This window comes from Pocillopora damicornis, chromosome 8 (genome assembly GCF_964200805.1).
Source record: "Pocillopora damicornis chromosome 8, jaPocDami1.2, whole genome shotgun sequence".
Lineage (NCBI taxonomy): Eukaryota > Metazoa > Cnidaria > Anthozoa > Scleractinia > Pocilloporidae > Pocillopora > Pocillopora damicornis.
The window spans coordinates 1238227-1261495 of NC_142677.1; the positions used below are offsets into that span (position 1 = coordinate 1238227).

Consider the following 23269-nt stretch of genomic DNA (forward strand, 5'->3'; position numbering starts at 1 on the left):
ACGAAATGGCGTCTAAGCTAAATGCTTTCAGCACTAACATTCAATTTTCCGAATATTTCTTCTCGTTGGATGGTCCAACAAAACACAGATATTGCGAGAAAGTAAATGAGATTGGCTTTGATCCTTATGCGCTGAAAAAGTCTGATTTTTCTGAAGATTTTGCAATGATTCCTCGGGTTGAATATCCGGACATTGTGAACTATTTAGTCTTGCAAACATCGTGGGCTACCAATCAACAGATGAAGGCATACAAATCAATGGATGCATTTAATTTTTTTGTATCTGGCTGGGTTAATGTGCTGCAGATGAAAGAAGTTAGTGAAGACAAAGTAGTTGTTTTTGCAAGGGTAAGCTAACCGAAAACGTACACTGTGGTAATAGAAACCATGCATTATTATGACTTGTTTTGTGAAGATAAAGCTAATAACAGTTACCTTTTCTTATTGTCAGGTAAATCATTCTCAAAGAGCTCGCGACACTCCTTTAAAGGCATGGATTTTAGCAGAAAAAAATGGAACTGTGCTAACTGGTCACTGCGATTGTATGGCTGGTCTGAGTGAAGCGTGTTCTCACATTGGTGCTATGCTGTTTGCTTGTGAAACAGACGCAAGAATGCAGAACGTGACCTGTACCGGATCAGAAAACAAATGGCTAATGCCATGTCATGTGAAGGAAATACCATATTTACCTGTGTCAGAAATGGACTTGTCATCTGCTAAACAAAAACATGCTCTCCTCACTGACAAAGGAAAGGTTCCAATGACATTAAGGGACCTTCCTGTGAACAAAAACAGGGGAATAAGACCCACAACAGAGGAACAAAACAATTTTTTTTTAACATTAGCAAGTGTGAAGGCAAGCCTGCCTGTCGCTTATTGAACCATACGATGAATTGTTTGTGGCTCAAGAGGAAGCTCTCCCAAATCCGTTGACTGAACAGTTTTTTAAGGAAGAGTACATGAAATTAGGCTTTGAAAGCTTGCTGTCAAAGGGAAAGGAAATTACCATTGACATAAACAAGGAACAATGCTTACTGATTGAAAGTTCTACCAGAGAAAAATCAAATTCAAGGATATGGTATCAGCAAAGAGCCGGGCGAATCACAGCCAGTAAGCTAAAGTCTGTGTGCCACACAAAAGTTGAAAAGCCATCACAAAGTTTAATTAAAAGTATTTGCTACCCAGAGCTTCATAAGTTCTCAAATGATGCAACTAAATGGGGCATGAAATATGAGGATGTGGCAAGAAAGGCATATGTGGGGGAAATGGAAGCAAATCACGAAGACTTTACTTTGTCAGACAGTGGTTTCCACGTAAATCTACAGTGGCCTTTTATGGGGGCATCACCAGATGGCATGGTTAGTTGCAAGTGTTGTGGATCAGGCATTTGCGAAGTAAAGTGCCCCTACAAAGCACGTGATGTCCATCCTCTTGATGCAGCTGCTACAATTAAAAATTTATGTTTGAAACAATCTGCCGGGAATGCTTGTATTACATTGGACAAAAAGCATGCCTACTACTATCAAGTACAAGCTCAATTGCACATCTGTGATGTTGAATTTTGTGACTTTATTGTTTGGACAACTAAAGGGCTATTTGTTGAAAGGATAGCACCAGATCCTGACTTTTGGACTATTGCAACAAGAGAAGCAAGGGAATTTTTTGTTAATGGAATTCTTCCAGAAATAATGGGAAAGTGGTACACAAGAGCTCTTGTTCCATGTTCAAAGAACCTTCCATCTTCAGATGATGATGACGCCTATTGGTGTATTTGCCAGCAACTGATTGAAGACAGTACTCTGATACGATGTGACAATATGAACTGCAAAATTAAATGGTATCATCCTAGTTGTGTGCAGCTGAAAGAGATCCCACAGGATAAATGGTTGTGCCCTCTGTTTCAGCAAGCCATAAAGACATGTAAATATATGTAAATAATTGATTATGTAAATAATGTAGTGCTCTGATTATTTTTGTAATATAGTGCTTAATCTACAATCATTGTTTTAATTTTCAAGGCATATTAACTTAACAAGAGCAGACTTTTCTGGATTCTAATATATTTATTGCAATTATTAATTTTTATATATTATTCTAACTTATTGTACTAAATTAAAATGCTACTACATCTATCATAAAAAATAAATATATTAGAATCCAGAAAAGTCTTCTCTTTTTAAAGATGAATATATACATGTATATACAATATAATAATACAATTAAAAATACATACAAAGTGCTTGATACTAATTCAGGTCGACCAATATAACTTTGAATTATATTTAAACAAATTAATAGTATAATAAAAATAACATCAAAAATTGATTAATATGAAAATATTTTTAAAAGATAATTCAAAGTCATATCTATACATATATTTATATAGACTGTATAAATCATCATCAGCTTACAATTGAGTCTGATAAATTAGGTAAGGCACAGCAGACGGTAGCAATGTGGTCTATGGGAGCAAGTGGCTCTCCTTGCTTTAAGACATCCCTAAAACCCCGATTACGCAACATGCACAGACACCAGTTTGGACCGTCTTCGACTCAACACACAATGTCTGTTGAACATCCAAAGCATATCATACCGTCTTGAGCCACACAGAACAAAAATGAAGCGAGACATCTTGAGAAGGGAAACAGTGTACCAGTCTCGAGAACAACTATATCTGCTTCATTCAATGGCTTTGCTTTGAAAGCATGTTTCTTTATATCAAATTGCATTTCAACTAATAATGAAAAAAAAAAAGCTTTTATAGCGACAAACTATCAGACACAATAGATTGATAAGATCGTGGTCTCCTCTAAATATGCAGTATATGTTATATCATTTACTTCTGATATAGTTTGTTGAGATCTGAATAGAAAAATTGTTATGCCTTGGCACTGCCTATAAAAAAGAAATGATTTCTCCCGTGGAATCCAGCAGGAGCTCTTCGCTCTCTCAGTAGGTTTTGCCCAAATCTAATTTGACCTCTACGGTCAAATTCGCTTCATAGCATATAGTTTATATATATGACAAAGAAGATACCAACTACTAAAAATTAAATATTACAATGGTTTTACTTTGATCATGAGTAACAATTACAGTAGAACCCTGTTAATACCACCAACAACGGGCCAAAATAAAGTGGTCGTATTAACGGGGTGGTCGTATTGCCAGGGTAGGGTCATTTTTTATAGCCGGCGTGTTGATGATGACTTGTATTCCAAGCGTATCAAAGTTTCACCTTCAAACAACTGTTCTCAAGAATTTACATTGCATTTCAATAATAAAATATACTTAAATTAAAACAGAACCATTTAAACATGAGCGACTGAAACCAAACAAACGGGAACGAACTGCCGCACGTATTTACAAAACCAAGATGACGTGCATGGAGCGGGCTTCAGTTTCATTTATGAAGATGATTTGGTAAAAAATCTGCACCTGACTAATCACTTTCGCGAGTTCATTTGATGTTTTAGAGTTTCCCTCAGACTGAAAAAACACAGAATATCCTCCAAACTAGCTAGCGCCTGTCCATAAGATCCCAGTTTCGGTAGTAAAACAGGCCCTTGAACGCCGTTATCATCATAATCGCTGAAATCCTTTTCTGTTGCCGCTTATCCGTATTAGTGGTCGTATTGACGAGGTTAAAAACAAAATAAATATGCACGTTGGGAATTAAAAAAGTGGTCGTTGGTCGCATTAACGGGGTGTTTTTTATAAGAAAATGTATGCACATTTTGCCGGGCCGTAAAATAGTAGTTGCAATAATAAGGTGGTCATATTAACGAGGTGGTCGTAAAGCAGAGGTTCACTATAAATGCAATTGGTAGGATACAATAAAATCATCGCGAGACGCGCATAATAAATCTGTCCTGAACGCTTAATTCAAAGGCTGCACTGGTAAAAATGTTTAATAAGAAGTGCTCCAGCCTTTACCTCTCTCTATAATAGTAAATAACCAATCAGAAACTCCTGTACACCCTCATTTGGCATGAGCAAATAGTTTTAGAACCACGGGTGTTGTCGTCAGTTTCAATGGTCGTGTGTCAAGGTGAATGTGTACGCGGGCCACTAGAAACGCCAAAACTGGAAATTCTTTAAGCAAACTGCGGCTTAGCGACGGTTTAACTGGGAGATTGAATTTGTAGTGAGTTGAAATGAAACTACAATATATGTGCTTGGATGCTGCTTTGGATTTGTGGCCACCGGTCATTTGAGCTTGGAGTTCTCGCTTCTCGGATCGGGCGTTCAGACTGGAGTGTGCAGCCTTAGGCTTTTCTTATGTAACTAAAAAACTTCGAAATGGATAACTCGCTACATGGGTTCCCTTCAACCTAGTAAGCGGTCAGATAGCAAGCAATGCCCTGTAGAAGTAAGGTGAGGTATTTTTATTGAATTTGACTTATTTTGTTTATTTTTAGAGCGGTCGTAAATATTCCCATACAAACTCTTATAATTTTACCATAAATAATTTCGCAAGATGATCATCTGACAGCTGGAGCTTAGGCCGCCTGTGGCTAGTATAGCATTATAAACAACACTACACTTATCACCTTACACTCAGATAAAAGTTATCTGCTCATCCATAAATCTGTCACGATATCATAGCCAGTTCATCTCTGCCTTTGCAGTTTTCAAGATATCTTACAGTCAGCGAATCCGTCTCATCTTTTAAGTGGCAGATGAATTTGATATGTTGGAACACTTCGCTATTTCACCTGGTGCACAACTTGCTGGCTCTACTAAATTGCATATAAACAGAATGATATTAATACTAATAACTTCTTTACATACAAATACTAAGTGCTTAAAGGACTTGGAGCCTAGTTCGCACAATCTGACTACCCACTGCCCCCCCCCCCCAAACCGTTTTAGGAAACATTTTCAAAAAGTTGGAGGAAGTGCTTAAAAGTTCAAATGAGGCAGATCTCTTATCAACTGGTCTGAGCTAGGCATGTTGACCAATGAACTCTTCTACGTTCCAGCTCTTACGGTACATAGCTTACGAACAGTTACCTGTCTCATTTCTGACAACCTTAACGTAATAAACACAAAAACCTTTATACCCCTGTTTCGATCAATGCTGACATAGGTAGCATGACTGTATTGAAAGGAATGTTTTGAGTTACAAACAGTAATAATATGGCATTGCGTGTGCTAATTGCAATGGATTGCACTTACTGAAATGCAGTGTAAGTTTGGCAATTTTGGAAAACCAAATCTCAAATACGTTTATTTATCTACCTTGGCTGTTTCAATAACTTGATTCCTGCAACTTCGATACTATTTTTTTTTAACTAGGGAAAACTATTGCACAATTTAAAGTCTGTTTTGGAAACCTACTCGAAAATGTAATCCTGAACAAAAACAGTAGGAATTTTTACAGCTTGTATTTTTCAAAGTGAATATTGAGTGTTCAAAAAGACCTTCAACAGAAATATCAAGAAAAAAGGAAGCATTCTAATGCAATATGATTTCTAGCATCTAAAGCATTTTGTTGCGGTAATCCAATGTAACAAGTAGATGTCATGATTATAGCATCTTTTGCCACGCTCATAAAATTGTTTCATGACACTTTTCTACTGTTCCTATAAAAAGAGTGAGTGTGCCTATCTAAGCAAGCACGAAGCAAGTTCTAAAGAACAATACTATATCAAAAGCTATGAAACCTTACTGTACAGTCACAAGGCAACTATCTGTAAAAACCTGAAAAACGCTTATCCTTTGTGCCGTTACTTTCCCTTCAGTTGTTTTCGTCTGAATTGTGAGGACAAATAATATCTCCCTTCAGGTCATCAAAGTGGATGTGACCCCAACAACAATCTCTCTCATCAACTAGTCTGACTTGGGCGTATTGACCGATGAATTCTTTTACGTCCCAGCTCTTACGGTACATTGTCTCGCTACAACTGCCTGTTTCTGTTCTGACAACCTATATGTAACAGCAAACATATCAAACAGTTTTAAACCTTTGTTTTGATGAATGCCGACATATTTATAATGATTATTTCAAATAAGGAGCAGACGCTTTTTTATTGAAACAATATATTATGGCATTAAATGTGCTGATAGCTTTGCACCAAAGAAAAAAAATAACATTTGTTTCAACTAAAGACAACCAAAGACAACTAAAATGTGCCAGGCGCGAGGTTGGTTCCCTCTTGGAACCTCTCTCGAGGAAATTCAAAATGAGCCATCGAAAAGGCAAAAATATATTTAAAAAGTAAAAACCAGACGTTTTCGGCACTAGCTATAGATCGTTTTTAGGGTCACAATCATTTACTCTGATGATGACCAAGAGTCGAAAACATTTGGCTTTTTTTTTAAATATGTTTTTTCCTTGTAAATAGCTTATTGTAAACCGAAACGAATCTCATGGATATCACGAACCTTAAAATAGTTTCGCAATTTTGAAAGACCAAATATCTGATACGTTTATAAATCTACCCAGGTTGTTTCAAAAGAATCAAAGGAAACATAATGGTCAAAGTGATAATCTCACCTGGGTTTTGACAATAAGTTCCGCACGAATATCACTTATGGTACATCCTCCACCGATGAGAAACGAGATATCTCTGCCAACTATACGGAAACAAGGAGAAATGAGAGTTCCTTGGGGTGGGTCGGCATCAGCTGGGTGCTGCCATCCTTTCTTTCAAACAGCATTATCTCGTTTATAAGCGCAAAATTTACGCAAATCCCAACGTTTTGATCGCGACGGGAAAACCAGGGTAATGACGTCCTGAACTTGTTGGGGAGAACGGCAACGCCAACACCGGATGTCTAAATAGAGTCGTGTCCAGACTATCCGCGCGCTTTCCCGTTCTGAAATGACGTTCCCGTCCTCTTGCTAAAACACTCTAATATGCACGCAACCTACGTCATCGGTACGAGCGCGCGCAATTCACGAGGCATTCTTTTAAAAGAAATAAAAAAAAACTCCTAAAGCATTGTTGAGTTATATAAGCACTCGAGAAGTGCGAGAGGCTCTAGCCTTCGGCTCGTGCTCCTCCGCACTTTTCTCGTGTTGTTAAAAATTCCCGCCTGCTTATATAATTCAAAAATGCATTTAAAAAAATCAAGCAGACGAAATTTGGATAGTGCGCGCTCTGTTTGTAATTTGCACACGTTTTACAACGTTGCTCCGGTTTACATAAAAAAAAAAATTGGACTCCTCTTTAGCCAATCAGAAGCGCGTAACTTTTTCACGTATATTATAACTCACTTGACAGAACGACTTGAGCTTATATATAGTGTAATGGCGGGTCTTTCTTCTTTTAAGACGACATAAAAAAACGGACGCTAAAAAATGTCTTTACATGGTCCAGGTCACGAAGACATCATTTGGTTTACCCATCGTTTTATTGTATTTTTTCCAATTCCGAAGCAAAGCTATCAATGGAGTGAGGTTTGGAAAAAATTCATTGTAAAGGGATGAAATTATGAAACAGAAGAATACAAGTCCTAAGTTTCGATGTTTTGGAGTGTATTTTTATTAGGAATAAAGTTTCTGTATTCTAATTGCCTCACTCATAGCACACTCTGTGCATGCACGTTTCAAGTAAATATTCCTCACTAAGATTTAAAATGAAAATTACAATGTTGTATTTCCATGGTTAAAATCGATTGACCAAACTGTGATGTACACATTCTAAAATGATACTTGCGCTAAAAAGATAGAATTAAATATCTTTTCATTTGTGAAAATTTGGAAGGCTAATATATAATGAAGTACTGATAGCTTTTCAGGGGATAAGTGATCAGTTCTTACAATATGCTACGGTATAACTTACCGAATATTAAGAACTACAAGACCCAAATATGAACGCTTCCAAGGAGGCAAACAAGAAAATGTAATAGAGTTCTCTCGATTATGTGAACTTTTGGAGACGTTTTAATCGAATCAACTTCATTACCCAAATGACAGTTTGTTTCCAACTCTGTAGACCAAACAATTTTTTTTCTCTTTATTTCGGAATTGTGCTTCTCTGTAACACTTATGTCAGGTTTTTTTGACTCCCGCCAGTATGAGCTAAAATCACGTTTCGTAAGATATTACTAACTGGAAGTAGGCTCTCGTCCCATCGAAACATTTAAAATTCTAGTATTTACAATTTAGCAACTTTGATCCAAGAGTTTTGCTTACAAGGAAGAGACTCACAGCTGTACAAGAATTCATTGGTTGAACTGAGTGCAACAGAGAGGAAGGTAAAAGTAACAAAATGCAAAAAATCAAAATGGTCCGATACAAGATCTTGCGAGGTTTCCAAGACTAAGAACAAATGAATAACCTCGTTTTATTAATGCAAAATGCTACCCAATACATGCTACATTAACATAACTAGTGTGACTTGGACGTGTCGACCAATGAACTCTTCTACGTTCCAGCTCTAACGGTACATAGTCTCCGAACAGTTACCTGTCTCATTTCTGACAACCTTAACGTAATGACAAGCACAAAAAATTTTATACCCTTGTTTCCATCGACACTGACGTAGGTAGCATAAATGTATTGAAAGGAATTTTGTGTGTCGCAATCAGTTCTTATATGGTGCGTGTGCTGATTGCAATGGATTGCACTTAAAAAATGTAGTATAAGTTTGGCAATTTTGAAAAACCGCCTTTGGAAGCTTACTCGAATTACTTCAATCTATAATCCTGAACAAAATCTACCGGGAGTTTTTACAGCTATGGACTTTTCAAAGAGAATATATTGAGTATTCATAGCTTCAACAGATATTTCAGCAACAAAAAAGAAGCATTCTAAGATATGATTGCTAGCATCTACAGCAAAAGACTTTCATTTTTTAAAAATGTCGCGGTAATACACTATAATAAGTGGATGATATGTGTAACATTGTTTGCCACGCGCATAAAATTGTTTTATAATACTTTTCTACTGTTGCTATAAACAGAGTGAGTGTGCCTATCGATGCTAACACAAAGCAAGTGCTCCTCAAAAGAAGCATGCAACATCAAAAGCTGTTAAACCTTACTGTATAGTCACAAGGTGACTATCTGCAAAAACCTGAAAAACGCTTATCCTTTGTGCCCTTACTTTCCCTTCAGTTGTTTTCCCCTAAATGGTGAGGACAAATGATATCTCCTTTAAGGTCATCAAAATTAATGTGACCCCAACCACCAGATCTCTTATCAACTAGTCTGACTTGCGCGTATTGTCCGATGAATTCTTTTACATCCCAGCTCTTACGGTACATTGTCTCGGAACAGTTGCCTGTCTCATTTCTGACAACCTGCATGTAACCACAAACATAGCAAACAGTTTTAAACCTTTGTTTCGATGAATACTGATATAACTGTCATGACCGTATCATACATTTATTCAAATTAAGAGCAACCTATTATTAGAATCAAGACATCAATGAAATCAAGACATTACCGTATTGAATGTGCTGATTGCAATGTTCAATGTGCGCCAGACGCGAGCTCGGTTCCCTCGTGGAGCCTCTCTTGAGGAAACTCAGAATGAGTTATTTTCACGGAAACCATCATTTATCCTGATGATGATCTAATGTCGAAAACGTTTGGCTTTTCATTTTTTAACATATAGTTTTTCCTTTCAAATAGTGTCTTGCAAACCTAAACAAATCTCATGGATATCACGAAGCTCAAAATGGTTTCGCAATTTTGAAAGGCCAAATCTCTGATTATTTAAAAAATCTACCCAGGCTGTTTCAAAAGAATCAAATGAAACATGATGGTCAAAGTAAGTAATCTCACCTGGTTGTCGACAATAAGCTCCGCACGAATATCACTGATGGAACATCCTCCACCGATGAGAAACGAGATATCTCTGCCAACGATACGGAAACAAGGAGAAATGAGAGTTCCCTGGAGAAGATCGCCACGAGCTGATTTCTGCCATCCTGCTGGGTTGTGCCGTCCTGCGGTATCGCTCTCACTGGGTCGATACTCCACCCCCCCTATCCACCAGTCCCCTTGCTGCTGGGCGCTTTCTCTGTTGCGTGCTGCTGGATTGTCACCAAATGTTGGTTGGTGAATGAAAGCTGCGCCTGTCATTTCCCATCCACCGATTCCATCTTCAAAGTCAAAGCTGCAAGCTGGTGAGAAAGAAAAAGAGGAAATTTTTATCCCTCAGAATACTCTACGACTATCATTCGATATCATAAATTCCCCTTTACAGTTCTGTATCTACCTTTATTGCAGTGTGCTCCAGTGAACCCTGAAGGACATTTGCAGCGAAACCCTTTATCAGTGTATCCAGCTTGACACGTGCCATTGTTTGAACATGGATTGCTGCTGCAGGGATTCTGTTTGAAGACAAAATGGATTATCCCTTTAATTATTTTGTTATCATCCTTGGACTTTCGAAATTCTTAAAGAGTCAAATCATACCAATACCAAGCATATGCCTTCGAATCATCGTACCCGATAGAAAACCGTTATAATCCTTTTCTCCTAATCCCTTGCGCGAGTAATTTTAGATGGGAATTACTGGATAATCTGTTGTTAATGCTGATGTTTAGGAGCGTTAGTCTTTCGTAAAAGCATTGCAAATGTGTGAATTTTTTGCCCTTTGCTCTCACGATGTACTTACGCTACAACCGTCAGCTCTAGAGGGAAATTTATCTTGTATTACCAGGCCTCCTCCTCCACCGACACAGCACCACAGTTTATTGAGAAACTTACTCACTTTAAAAGAAGGAAAAAGCTGACTAAGAAATCGCCCATCTTACCTCAATAGCGAGATAAATGTGACCATTTTTACTTTGTGGAACAGGCGGGCTTTGGTCTCCCTCCGAAGAATGATCCTGATTCAATTCGCAGGTGAAGTTTCCTCCCACCTTGGGTCCAAAGTTCATGGACACACAGCTAGGTTCCATATAACACATTTCATTACAGCTCCCCTGATGTGAAACCTCTTCAGTTCTGATGACATTGCCCTCTATGACTTTGTTGTGTATTGGTGTTTGGAAAATAATGGTGCGACATTCGTCATCTGTTTAAGCATTGAATATCTGGTTTATATTCACAGTGGAATATGTGTCACTTGTCAAGGGGAAGGTCGTCCTAGATAGAACTATATCCCAAGCCTCGAGCACCAGAGGGCACAACTTTTCTCTTTAAGAATCGATCTTGGTAGATAACGTTTTTATTTTGTCTAGTTGTAGGTGTTTTTTTTTTTGTTCGTTGCGTGGAGATGTTTTGTAGAGACGTAAATGTAGTGATATTTCGTCAGACTATTGTCTTCTATAAACAGTTAAAATCGTTCTATTAATATGAATATGATCTGACGCAGATCTAGTAATATTTTGTCATCTGACAATAATTTAGAAAATGTAAGATAAGCAAATTAATTCTAAGACAAAAGAAAACTTAAAAAGCATTTCTACCCACTTATCAGCAAGCATCTTCGCCATTTGCCAAATATAGCGAAATCAAGAATTTTTCCCCTTCAAATTCTCTATGTTTACGTCAAAAATTGATTTTACTTTAAGTCCCTCGTACTTCTTATTCTAATCCATTATCTTCTAGTTTTTCAAAGAAGTAAGTAACCATTTGGTGGCATTTGAAGCACATTTTTGATGCTTTAGAATCAATTTACCTGAACAAAACCCTCCAGCTCTCGTGACTCCTTCTTTGCAGGTGCAGCCATAAGAGTGATCAGTCTTTATGCACCTCGCATTCACACCACATACTTTGCTGTCATTAGTGCACCGGTTCATATCTTCAAAGGAAAGTCGTCAGGTCAGGAAACATTTATCGCTAGGGAGGAGGTGGGGGGTAAGTGGGGGTGTGGGATCATTTTTGGGGGAACTACATGTTTTTCAGGGAAGCGGAGTGAGGATAAGTCAGTTAACTGCCAATAAATTGCTAATGGGCAGGGGGGGGGGAATCTTAAGACTATAGCAGAGCCTTCAGGGGTGATCAGGTAAATTCTATCGTGACTAACTCAAATTTCTCAAAACCCACCTCCCAATATATGGTATTGCAAGGGGGTCCTGCATCTCTTTCTTTTTTAACAAAAAAGGACCGAAAAATGTCCATTTTAGGATTAATTTTCTACGCATAAGAGGAGGCTTGACTATAGTGAGACCCACATGCAGACCCACAAAACAGCCCAAAGAGGCAATACTACACTGTTGGTGCAAGGTGCATTCATCCTAAATTCAATTTTTATGAGCAACATTGACAAAAAATGTAATACCTGTTTTTAATTTACCAACGAATATGGTAGGCGAAGCAGCAGTACTTGATACCGTTGGTGGTAACACTGGACAAAAAAAAAAAAGTCAATGAGAGAAAATAAAGTAAAAGAAACAAAGGAAGGAATAGATTGACAAATAAAAAGACAGAAGAAACAAAAGTGGGATTGAGAGTTCATTATTTTTCAGTGTGTGCAAGAGAACTTTGATGGTATTACCAGTTGGCTTCGTGGAGATAGTTTTTGGCAGGGTTTCAAGCGAACTGGAAGACTTTAAAAGGAATAAGCAGCAAAGGGTGAATTGAAAATATCTCCTTCAAATTGTCTGGCTTCAAACTGGAAGGGTTAAATATAACCGGTTGCTCAAATAGAAATTTGGACTTGGAGTTTCTAGATGAAAGGAAAATAATACATTGGTGATACATAATTCGACTGATTGAGTAAACAAAGTGTCAAACAAGCCGGCAGCTTAGTTGGGTCTTTATTTCTCGTCAACTATCAAGCAATAGAAATCTGGAGTTCGTAATCTGCTGGTTGTTAATTGCTGCATGCTGTCAATTCATTCTTTAACAAAAGGAGCGACAAAAGTGTTATGATACAAGTGACATGATAAATGTGGTTATTTTTACAACAGGCAGCTTGTAAATGTTTTATGGAGGGCATTGGGACTTCTTCGGGGGAAATGAAAATTGATCGATTTTTTTTATGCGGAAAAGCGAGGCTACATGCAATTCAAAATATTTGCTTAAATATTTATTGACAGAGAATCTGTATTACCGTTCATTTTCGTGGAGGTATCTGCCTTATGTGGAGTTGTACTGGGCAACTCTAGAAAAAAAAAAAGAAAGAAAGAAAAAGAAAGAAAGAAGTCGCTTGATTTCGTAACAAATTATTTCGTTTATTTATCGTGATAAATACGCCCTTGCTATGAATACTATAGTTGCATCTTGATGTTGTCAGTTCCATTATGAAACATAACCATTTTTATATTTATTCCCAATCCTTTTCAGGCGACAACGTCGCCCGTATTTGCTTTATCTATTGAATGCCACTAAATTGAAACATCCCGAGGAGAAATAAGTTTCACATTCAGTAAAATAACAAAGATATAGAAAACAGTTAGTTCTATTACCAATAGGGTTTGTAGAGGTTTTTGGCTCATTTGGAGTTGAATTGGGCAACTCTGGAAAAAAAGAATGAGGAATAACTGGTGAACCTGTTGGAGGAAACTTCTTTATCATTATTATTATGATTATTATTTTCATGAAAATGTTTTTAACCGAGCATGTCACCGAAAAAAAAAAATTAAATCTAAGGCAAAGGTAGATAAAAATGGCAATTGAAGAAAAAATATTCCTAGACTGCTTTTCCGTAACACTCGATACAAAAAAGCTCTTTATATTCTCTATCGATATTGTTGTTATTCAACGTGTTTTTTATGTAGGATGCAATGTTATCAAGCACAAGCTTCCTCTATTTCGTTTTAACATTTCCGCCATCTTTTGCCAAAAATAAATCGTTAAGTGCTCTGCTTCGGCAGCCTTACCGTCCACCTTTTACTGGATTAAGAATAGCTGAGTCATGTTACCTTTACCTACACACCGGTAGCCTTTATCCGTGAAGCCATTTTGACAATACTGATGAAGAAGGCAGGGATTCTTCACACAAGCGTTCTAAAAATTTAAAATACAACCATGCAGCAACCAATCAGTTTCTGGGAGGAATAGGCTCGAATCCCGTCTAAGCCTGATTTTTTTTCCCCCACAGGTTTCTACTCTGCAATCGCTTAGATCTTAGCTAACCTGCGATGACCACTGCTTTGTTCGAATTCGAAGTACTTGTTTGTCATGTGTTTGCTCCATTTGTCATAACAAATTACTGAGGTCTTACGCTGAGCTTCGCAAATTTCCTTACATGACCTGTAAAGTGCTCTAAAGTCCGGCAAGCTACATACGATACGATGCATACGAATGGATAGAAAGAAGTTTATGCTAAAGTGAAAAATATGAGAAAAAAACACACACACATATATATATATATATATATATATTACATGAATAATGATAGCAAACGCGCTATATATTGATTCCATTATATCATATCGAACGCGTTCAATAAATTTTCTATGCAAAATAAGGCTGGAAGAATTATTTCCCATCTTGCTTGTGAAACTAACCTCAGTCGAGTGATAGGTGAAGCCATCTTTTGGCTTGAGCGCCTCAGAGTGCATCTCATGATCAGAATCACTCAGTTCACACAAATAAGCTCCATTGTTTCCCGAGGGACCAATATTGAGAGAAACACAGTTGTGTTCCTGAAAGCACCTCGCTTTACAGTCGCTTTCTCTTTGTACCTCGAAGCTCTTGATAACGAAACCTTGCAAAGAAAAATCTTTCAAATCCGGCTTAAATTCCAGAATACGACAATCACCTGCAAAGATTCGCGAATTTTGATATTTTTCACACCCCCTTATTTTCATGAAAAATAAAAAAAAAAAAAAACAAAACAGAACAAATCATAGCAAAAGAAAGCAAAACAAACCAAACTAGTAATATATCTATATAAACAAAACATAGATTAAGAAAAATTAAAAAATACACAAACAATAGCCAAAAATTAAGTTATTTGTAGTGGCTCTTTCAAGCTGTGGAAGTATATAAAATCGGGGCACATGTTCATTACATTTTTATCTCACGCTAATCAATACTTTTGAAGATTGACCGTCGCAATTTCAAACTTAACATCTTTTGCAAACTAAGATGATGTTCAGCTATTGTCGGTTAAATTTTTTCTTCTCAAACACACACACACACACACACATATACAAAAAAAAAACCCAAATGCATTCTCTACATGATTTTTAACTGAAGAAGCAATGTGTATACTCTCAATATCAAGAAAATAATGAAAGCGTAAAAGCAAGAAAAAGAAAGTAGAAGTGGTAGTAGCTTGATATGTGACTGCAACTGTTAAAACTAAGGGCAGTTAAGTTATGAGTTTCTTTTCCTGAAACGAGTAAAAGTTCTTGTTTGTGGAAAGGACACGTGCGTCATCATAGATTATCTTCTGTTGACGATCTCTGCTTCCACAGCGATGATATTCAGTCTTAAAATATCTGTTCAAAGATAATCCCTAACTGATGTCAAACATTTCCCATGATTAAAGCCGGGTTCTCTGCGAAAACAACTCCTAAAACTCCGATTACCTAACGTGTATAAATACGAATTTAAGCTGTATTTCGACTCAACACAAAAGTTGGTTAAATATTTGAAGCGCATCATACCGTCTTGAGCTACAGTCTTTATGCAAAAGTATAGCTGTAGAATAAAAATGAGGCGACACATCTTGAGAAAGAAAGCACGTCGACCAGTCTTGAGAACAATTCTACCTGCTTAATTCAAAGACTTTGTTTTAAAACACTTTTTCTTTGTATCAAATTGCATTTTCATTTACCAATGAAAAAACGCTGCTATAGTGACAAACTACCATACACAATAGATTAATAAGATGGTGGTGTCCTCTTAATATGCAATATGTGTTACAACATTTAATTTTTGATTTAGTTTATTGAAATATGAATATAAAAATTGTATTGCCTTGGCACTGGCTATAAATAAGAAATGGTCTCTCCCGTGAAATCCCTGTTGGAGCTCTTCGCTCTTTTGTGCGATATATCAGGAGGTTTTCCCCAAATCGAATTTGATCTAATTTGCTTTTAGCGCATGAGTTTTACCACGTGGTTTGCAAACATGACGAAAAAGATGACAACTACTAAAAGATTAAATATTGCAATGGTTTCACTTTGATCATGAATAAAAATTAAATGAAAATAGCAGGTTACAATAAAGTCGCGCTTAGTAAATCTGTCCTTATAGGAATTCGTACCATTTCGCTCTCATAGCAGATATCTCTATTACAAGTACTTGTCAGTCTTAATCTGTGATGGCAAAAAAAAACAATTCTTCACAAAAGACGCGGTGTATAACAGCTCAAACTTAAATAAACAAAGCCGAAAGGCATAAACGTGTCTACAATGGAGTTCTTATGTTTTATTTACATTTGTCTCGTACAGGTTATACTTTACTGCTATGCTGCAAACTGTGTTGGCAGGCAGTATGGTCTATTTTATGATGAGGATGTACTGGAGAAAGGACAAATCCATCTAGAAACGATAATTTTGAAACGTTGCAGAGTCTAATTATTCTGAGGTTTCCAAAACAGCCAGTTTTCTATAGGCAGTGGCGTGCGTCTTTTTCTTAATGCGTTTTATATTGTTACGGTGCAATTTAATCGACAGAAAGAACACAACAATCCTACAAACTCAACTACTTTATTAGGAAAAAGAGTTATATTCTCAATAAGGAGGGACTCTTAGAGGCAGCACAATAACTCCTCCTCTTTAAAATCTTTTTTTAAGGATTCTCATATTTTAAGCATTTCGGTATTTTTCTGTCAGATTTACCAGGACTCGAAGCTGAATGGTTCTTTTCACCCGGTGCTGAGGCTTGCCTCAAATTTCAACTTGACATATGACGCAAGTTATGATTGGTTTGTGTGTTGCCCGATACGCGAATTTGTTGTCTATGGGTACATACTGTCGTTCAGAGTATTTCTTACCAAAATCTAAAATAATCGTGGTAAATATACAAAATTTTCTTCATTTTTCGTGTTATTAGAGAGAAATATTTATAAAAAAAAATTTAGTGAAAGTAGTTTCGATTATTCTTTATTCAACATCTAGCATGTGCTATCTGCTTTCCTAGACTGCATGGAATAAGTGGAAAAATGCCAAAACCCACGCATTGATAGAGTGGTCAACGTTAGGTTCTGCCATGATCGTTTTAATTGTACTCAACTGGGTACTTACCGCTGCCCAGTGCGTTTATGAATTCTTAGATCCAAGTTTGAGAAGGAAAAAGTGGTAACTGGTGACGTGCTTTTTTTTATATCGTTTGAAATTTTGGGAATGTTTTCTTACCTATGCAGTTTGCTACGCATCATTTCTGCATCATTTCTGCTTTTGTTCTTGTCTGTTTTTCGTCACTGTTTTCAAGCTACCGTCTAATAAGGCAGTCGTCATTGCATCTCGCTTTATTGTTTTGCAAGGCGGAAAATCTTCCTGATAACGCGTATAATGTAAAAAAACAAAACAAAACAAAACAAACCCGTTGTTTGATATCGTTTCATTGACGAAAAGTCCACGGAGACGTCCACCACAGGGCGATATATTGAAATGTTATATAATGAGTTGAATGGTTTTGATTGGTTCCTATATATGTTATAAAAGAGGACAGACGCATAGATGACGTCACCGCTAACAACATTTTTCCTTTTTTGTAACAATAAACAGATAGATTCTATGTTGCAGTGGGTCTGTACCATACATTTTCGAACACTTGTTAGCCACTGGTTAGTTTCTTTTATTTTCAAGAATCATTTATCCACAACAATTCAGTTGATCGACTCGTTCGTTTATTGTTTCATTCATAAGTTGATCTTTAATTATTCCCCAATTGGCTTTTCTTCGACTCGTTCTGTTAAGTACCTGCGTTCCGAGTATCCCTAGAAATGAACAAAAGGAGTTCTGTGAGCTTAGATAAAGACAATTGTGCTTAATAGACTTATATTTATAGGTTCACTTTCCCCAAATCAGTTCCAAATTCTTTAAATCATATTTGTTCTTTCAAATCCATATTTATACCTTCAAATCCATATTTATACACATCTGCAGGACCACCTCAATGTATTGTTATCTGTATAGTATCTGCTACATATTTTGCGTTTGCCTTTGAAACAACCGAGACGTCCTGAAAAGATTTTCGAAAGAAAGAAAACGAATGAATCAAAACAAATTAAACGAAGCAAAAAAGAACATAAGCAAAAACAAACAAACAAAAGCAAAAAAAAAAAAAAAAAAGCAAACAAAAGTGGAAATAAAAAGGAAAACAGAGCAGATGCATGCAATTTAATCTGCCTTTACACTTTACTTACGAGCTCGATATCTATATCTATATCGCCCCGGGTCTTCCAATTCTAGAGGAAAAAGTCATAAAACATCTGTTTGTAAAGATAATATTTCATGTTTCGGGACGAGGAGTGGAAAGATGGAGAGGCGGTGATGGAGTAGTTGTGTTTGCCTGAGACTAAAAACGGATTGTGAAACTTAAATTAACCATCCGTTCAGCTATATCCACTAAAGCTTGAGTATGTTTTAAACCCAATGAAAACTTTTCTCTTCAAAGAAGCTTCTTAAAGCGACGTTTGTTGAGTTCACAGTTAACCAATCTAAAGAAAAAAGTTAGTGACTACTTGAAGCTATGGAAAACACACTTTATCAGTACTATTTCTGATGATGTGAATGCAGTATTACTTTACACAGAATTTATTTTAAAAGGGGTCCGTCGTGGAATTTAGTGCACCCTTATATATATTTTTTTTCTGGGAGGGGGGGAGGTCTAACTTGTTTGTTATTCGTGACAGATCAGAGAAATCTCAACAAAGTAAAATTGCAAAATTTTCTTAGTAATAAAAATTATGTTGATTCTTACCAGTTTTTATGAAGTTATCTCTGAGTTCCTCTTCCGGATCTTCCAATGGGGAAAAAATTGATGATTATGAACAATTAATCAGAATTAAAAAAGGCAGAAAACTCACAAAATCATGTTTTAGATAAAGTTTCAAGTTCATAAAAATTAAGCGGGTCATTCATTAACTTTTACTTGAAGTCCATGTGCACGTTTATTCGTTGTATGTCCAATCGTAAAATGCCACATCATTGACAACACAATATTTAACACTATAATCACGTTACTCAGTAATAGTACAACAACAATACATATCATCAGCAACAATAGATTTCTAGCAACTATACGGACGAATTCCATTTTGTAAGGGGTCGATATTTATTGGAGGATTTTGTTTGTGTCAATATAACCCATTTACCTAATCCCCTTATAAGGCTCTGTAATATTATTCTGATCTCCTTTCATTGGCGGTTCATCGGCAGTCAATTTCCTTTGGCACTCCCTTTATATTGTGTTGGCGAAGATTGACCTCGTCCGTTCTCCCTGAAAAGCATGTGATCCCCTACAAAATAAGACGGTCCCCCGCGTTCCCCCTGGCGTAAATCGTGACTGTTTCCCTTAAATGGTCTCCTCCAGTCTCAATCACTTGCAAATTATAAATGAATATAAATGCTTTCCATTTTTATAATTAAGCTTATGCTCTCTGGCTCAAACGGAGAATGTGATGAAACGAGAAGTATCTTAAAACCCAGCCGGAGCATCAGCAACCATTTTTTCTTTCATCTTACTTCTTATCTTCCCAAAAATAGCCATGAACAGGTCATTCAAAAGATGGTTTATGCGTCAAAAACCTACGATATTGGTGACTTGAAAAAAATGTTTGCCATCATTATTATCGTTACTATTATTGTTGTAGTCTTTGTTATCTTCTGATTCCTGCACAGATGCGGAAAATTAATCCCAATGCATGTTTTGCCATTGGGATTAGCTACTTTTTTCAATGCAGCGAAGCGTTATGAAAAAGCCCTGGGAAAGAAACTCAGTAGTGCAAATTAAAATGGTAAAACAACCAACGGAAACTTTTAGGAGAGATCGTTGTGGGCGTTGCACTCGCTGACGACATGTAACAAGTCGAAGTTAGATTTACTAGAAAAGGTCAAGTATTATGACAAAACAATTTGTTTCATGCTGTGAAATAGAAACTAACCTCTTAATTTTCCATCCTCCCTCTCAAAGTAGGTCTTCGCAAAGACGATGGAGAACAAAACAAGAAGAAAGCCAAGTTTCAGATACATTCTGCTGTCTCGGTCTACGTTTGTTCGTGCACGCCAATGGACAGAAGCCCTACAAAAACTTCTTTATATAACACCGAGCGGCTCTTAAAACTGAATGATGCAAATAAATTAAACCTGATATGGTGATGCTCTTGACCTTGTGTCCGTATTTGAACAACTGTAAGAGCCATGTTTTAGTTATCTTATCGATGTATCTGGCCACGTTCCACAAAGAGATAAGAAGAGCATAACTTCAAATATATAAAGTTATTCGTAAAATTTCCTAATGAAGCTGTTTCATCTGCTTTGGGGTTCAAAGAAGTGAATTGTATTACTTAAAAGAAATTAGGTCCGAGGTAATTTCTTAACTGATTGAACAACTGATGGGGTCATTTAGTTATTCATTTGGCCAATATCTCTTAATATCCACATCGAGTGACGAATTCTTTTTCTTATTCAGAAGTTCCAGAAGCAACAATCAAAATTTTCCAACGATGAAGTTAAAATACTTTAATGAAAATTTAAAAGACGACGAACTAAAATAAGATGAAAGAAAAGAAAAAAGTTCCATGTGAATATCTAAACAAAAAGCATCATAATTAATGCTCGCTTAGAGGGACTGGGAAATTTGTGTTTTTGCAGAACAGCACTTTTCTTCACCATCTCTTGGCCGATATAACTGATATAGGCTGCATAATCGAACGAGTATTGCAGCCAAATTTCGTTTTTGTAGCGACTGTTTGCCCTTGAATTTAACAACATGGACCGAATGCTATCTCGCAATAGCAATAGTGATTTGAGTCCTGGAGTAACATTACAGCCATTGTGCGAGGTGTTACCAAATCAAACAGTTTCTTTTATATGAGATAATCAAAGATGAGATCTATTACAGGAAAACTGGAAGCAGGGAAAATTGAAATTTTTGGGTTGCTTTGCATTCATTTTAGTTCATCCATTTACTTATTTCTGAATTATTTCTGAATCTACAACATTCCACATTCAATTTGTGGACAATGTGCATAATTTATACCAAAATACGCGTCAGTCATATTCTAACTAATCCTTATGAAGGCTTAATGGTTGACATAGACAGATTTAAAAATATCGATTCATCTTTGCCTCCACACCCATTCATGCATACGGCTAAGCTTCTAAACCTTATATTGCTCTTAATGTGCTCAGCAAATGAATTGGATCATGTTGTGATCAGGTTAGGTCTACCGAAAGAATGAAACGTGCAAAATCAATTCATGAAAGAAGAGGACACCCAACATGCAAGTTTTAGCATGCAAATAATGATGTCTTTGGTGCCGATTTGGTTTCAATCTAATGCACGAGCATTTTTTGTCGATGTTAGATTATCATCTCTTTAAGTATTGGAACGTGATGCCTTAGTTAATACACTTTGTATGCTCAGTGGCTCGCGAAAAATAATTACGATATTCTGTTTTATAAACATGACCTAGCTACCATCTAAGGTAGAACAAGAACAAAAAAGAACAAAAAAGAACAAAAAAACAGAAACAGGAACAACAAAAAAATGTGATTGTCTTTTAGTAACATAATTATTGATAATATCACTATGTGAACTGATACAGTAGGCAAGGGTGTCACGGAAAAAAAATTCCATAAAAGGATTCATTTCAAAATTTTGAAAAGAAGAGTGTTTTAAAATCCATTCTTTTCCAACTCCTTCATCCCAGCAGATCATTCACATGACAATGTGTTCCTTTTCCTCGCACATTCGTGATAGATTCAGCCCTTTCTTGCATATTCATCATAGAGTACTGGATATCTTTAACCTACAGAAAGGCTAATATTGTAATTTTGAAAGATTGTATCGGAAATTTAATTCCGATGAAATCACGCACGCCCAAGTAGGGTGTATAATATTGTTTGCGGCAGATAAACAAGATATATAGGTAGATTTGGGATTAAAATTAGTTTCATGCCTTTGCAGTTTTCTTGTATTATTGTCCTTTGTGCAACAGTTTAAGGTTTTTTTTAAAGAAATAAATAAAGGAATAAATAACAAATCATGAGGGATTCAGTTACTGATGAAATTTAGTAAACATCTGATCTCCCCCCCCCCAAAAAAAAGATCCTTTGTACCTGTATTTACACGTTCGTGTTTTATAACAGTGTGCTGATTCTATAGCTCTTTTCAATTGGTGCTATGCATTACTTTTAAACCCACAGGATCATCGAAGCTCACGCAATGCCCTAGAATATTTATTCTTTAGATTAATGTACTCTTAAGGGTTGCGTAAAACGGAGCTACTGACAAACATTAACTTTCGTAATTTGGCTTCTCGGTGACTCTCCAGGGTACGGAGATTTTCATTAATGGATAAATATAGACCACCTAAGATTAACAAAGGAGCGCGGTAACTAATTTTAGTTATGCTGACTTGCTTTTACAGCTCGGTACATGTATATGTATGCCGATGGCAATAGCGTTGTTTCTGTGTTGTTGTTTTTATTGAGTGCCTTAATATTTGAGTCTAAGATGTAACCCACTACTTCGTTTTGCACTTTTAGAGTGCTTTATACTATTTAAATAGGTTGAAATAAAATTTTCACGGCTCTTAAGGAATTAAAGCGAATCAGCAAGGAACCAATAGACCATTGTTACCGCGACATATTCAAAAGTTGCGGAAGAAAAATGAGCTGAAAAGTTATTTCCCGTTCGTTATCTCACCAGATCTCATTTTCTTCCACTACTGCTGTTGATGAACGTGAACCTGTGCTTTTGTACTTGCCTACCTTTAGGTTCTGTGGATAAGTGCGGTGCGAAAATATCTGAACCAAGTGGACGTTCGAGAAAAATTCAAGAGACACTGTAATCCATGAACTTAGAATAATTCATATCAATCAGAGAAGACCTTGTGATTTAAAAGGAAAGTTGAACTAGTTGAACTGGAAAAAAATAGCGACCGAAACACAACTATAAGTATAGGAAATCGTATGAACGCGAGTGCATTTCGTGATTTATGGGCACGAGTGATGTTTTGAAAGTTCTCAAAATTGCACGAGCCGTAGGCGAGTGCAATTTGAGAACTTTCAAAACATCACGAGTGACCATAAATCACGAAATGCACGAGCAGGTTCATACGATTTTTTATTTATTATATTCTCGACAAAATTACTCCATCGGTGTTTCCATGGAAACTTCTCCGTATTGCACTCTATAACCTCTATTGCACTCTATAACCTATTTATGCATTCATCATTGACCAATCAGAAACGCGATATTTTGTTGAGTATATAATAACAAGAGATATCGGC

General features: G+C 36.6%; 4 protein-coding genes across 6 annotated transcripts; 1 reads left to right on the forward strand and 3 right to left on the reverse strand.

Annotated features, from left to right (window-relative positions):
- The first annotated feature begins 5 nt into the window (after positions 1 to 5).
- On the forward strand, positions 6 to 1933 carry LOC149040860 (uncharacterized). The gene is made up of 3 exons (XM_089214654.1): positions 6 to 347; positions 451 to 864; positions 896 to 1933. The coding sequence occupies exons 1-3, from the start codon at positions 6 to 8 to the stop codon at positions 1931 to 1933; spliced, it is 1794 nt and encodes a 597-aa protein (XP_089070780.1).
- Positions 1934 to 4367: 2434 nt separating this feature from the next.
- LOC149040861 (uncharacterized) lies at positions 4368 to 8424 on the reverse strand. Its single transcript, XM_089214655.1, has 3 exons — positions 8416 to 8424; positions 6499 to 6648; positions 4368 to 5928 (listed from the first exon to the last, which is right to left on the reverse strand). Exons 1-3 carry the CDS (start codon positions 8422 to 8424, stop codon positions 5740 to 5742), a joined length of 348 nt encoding a protein of 115 aa, XP_089070781.1. The 3' UTR covers positions 4368 to 5739.
- LOC113685814 (uncharacterized) lies at positions 8283 to 15663 on the reverse strand. 3 transcript variants are annotated; one of them, XR_016179134.1, is made up of 12 exons: positions 15467 to 15663; positions 14360 to 14613; positions 13772 to 13856; positions 13316 to 13366; positions 12961 to 13011; positions 12187 to 12252; positions 11584 to 11706; positions 10715 to 10977; positions 10174 to 10288; positions 9738 to 10078; positions 9397 to 9525; positions 9111 to 9250 (listed from the first exon to the last, which is right to left on the reverse strand). XR_016179134.1 is itself a non-coding variant. In XM_089180331.1 (11 exons), the coding sequence occupies exons 1-11, from the start codon at positions 15525 to 15527 to the stop codon at positions 9062 to 9064; spliced, it is 1599 nt and encodes a 532-aa protein (XP_089036457.1). In that variant the 5' UTR covers positions 15528 to 15661; the 3' UTR covers positions 8283 to 9061. The 3 variants fall into 3 exon arrangements, 2 of the variants coding, with proteins under 2 accessions (XP_089036457.1, XP_089036458.1); XM_089180331.1 differs by lacking the exon at positions 9397 to 9525 and having other exon boundaries at positions 8283 to 9250; positions 15467 to 15661; XM_089180332.1 differs by lacking the exon at positions 9397 to 9525 and having other exon boundaries at positions 8283 to 9250; positions 13778 to 13856; positions 15467 to 15660.
- A 1970-nt stretch (positions 15664 to 17633) lies between these two features.
- LOC113685832 (uncharacterized) lies at positions 17634 to 20073 on the reverse strand. Its single transcript, XM_027203394.2, has 5 exons — positions 19915 to 20073; positions 18732 to 18770; positions 18175 to 18216; positions 17885 to 17990; positions 17634 to 17745 (listed from the first exon to the last, which is right to left on the reverse strand). The coding sequence occupies exons 1-4, from the start codon at positions 20000 to 20002 to the stop codon at positions 17899 to 17901; spliced, it is 261 nt and encodes an 86-aa protein (XP_027059195.2). The 5' UTR covers positions 20003 to 20073; the 3' UTR covers positions 17634 to 17745; positions 17885 to 17898.
- Positions 20074 to 23269: the final 3196 nt, after the last annotated feature.

What these genes read in the sequence shown, in the direction of transcription:
- LOC113685814 (XM_089180331.1), bottom strand. Translation starts at nt 15,527, where the DNA reads ATGTGTCGCCTCATTTTTATTCTACAGCTATACTTTTGCATAAAGACT. An exon ending in CTACCGGTGTGTAGGTAAAG is followed by an intron (nt 13,367 to 13,771) that starts GTAACATGACTC and finishes CTTTTTTTCCAG; the next exon opens with AGTTGCCCAATTCAACTCCA. An exon ending in CGTTGGTAAATTAAAAACAG is followed by an intron (nt 11,707 to 12,186) that starts GTATTACATTTT and finishes TTTCCTTTGAAG; the next exon opens with ATATGAACCGGTGCACTAAT.
- LOC149040861 (XM_089214655.1), bottom strand. An exon ending in AACTTATTGTCAAAACCCAG is followed by an intron (nt 5,929 to 6,498) that starts GTGAGATTATCA and finishes TGTTACATATAG; the next exon opens with GTTGTCAGAACAGAAACAGG.
- LOC149040860 (XM_089214654.1), top strand. Translation starts at nt 6, where the DNA reads ATGGCGTCTAAGCTAAATGCTTTCAGCACTAACATTCAATTTTCCGAA. An exon ending in AAGTAGTTGTTTTTGCAAGG is followed by an intron (nt 348 to 450) that starts GTAAGCTAACCG and finishes TCTTATTGTCAG; the next exon opens with GTAAATCATTCTCAAAGAGC. An exon ending in CAAGTGTGAAGGCAAGCCTG is followed by an intron (nt 865 to 895) that starts CCTGTCGCTTAT and finishes TACGATGAATTG; the next exon opens with TTTGTGGCTCAAGAGGAAGC.
- LOC113685832 (XM_027203394.2), bottom strand. Translation starts at nt 20,002, where the DNA reads ATGTATCTGAAACTTGGCTTTCTTCTTGTTTTGTTCTCCATCGTCTTT. An exon ending in GGAGGATGGAAAATTAAGAG is followed by an intron (nt 18,771 to 19,914) that starts GTTAGTTTCTAT and finishes CCCCATTGGAAG; the next exon opens with ATCCGGAAGAGGAACTCAGA. An exon ending in AGATAACTTCATAAAAACTG is followed by an intron (nt 18,217 to 18,731) that starts GTAAGAATCAAC and finishes TTTTTCCTCTAG; the next exon opens with AATTGGAAGACCCGGGGCGA.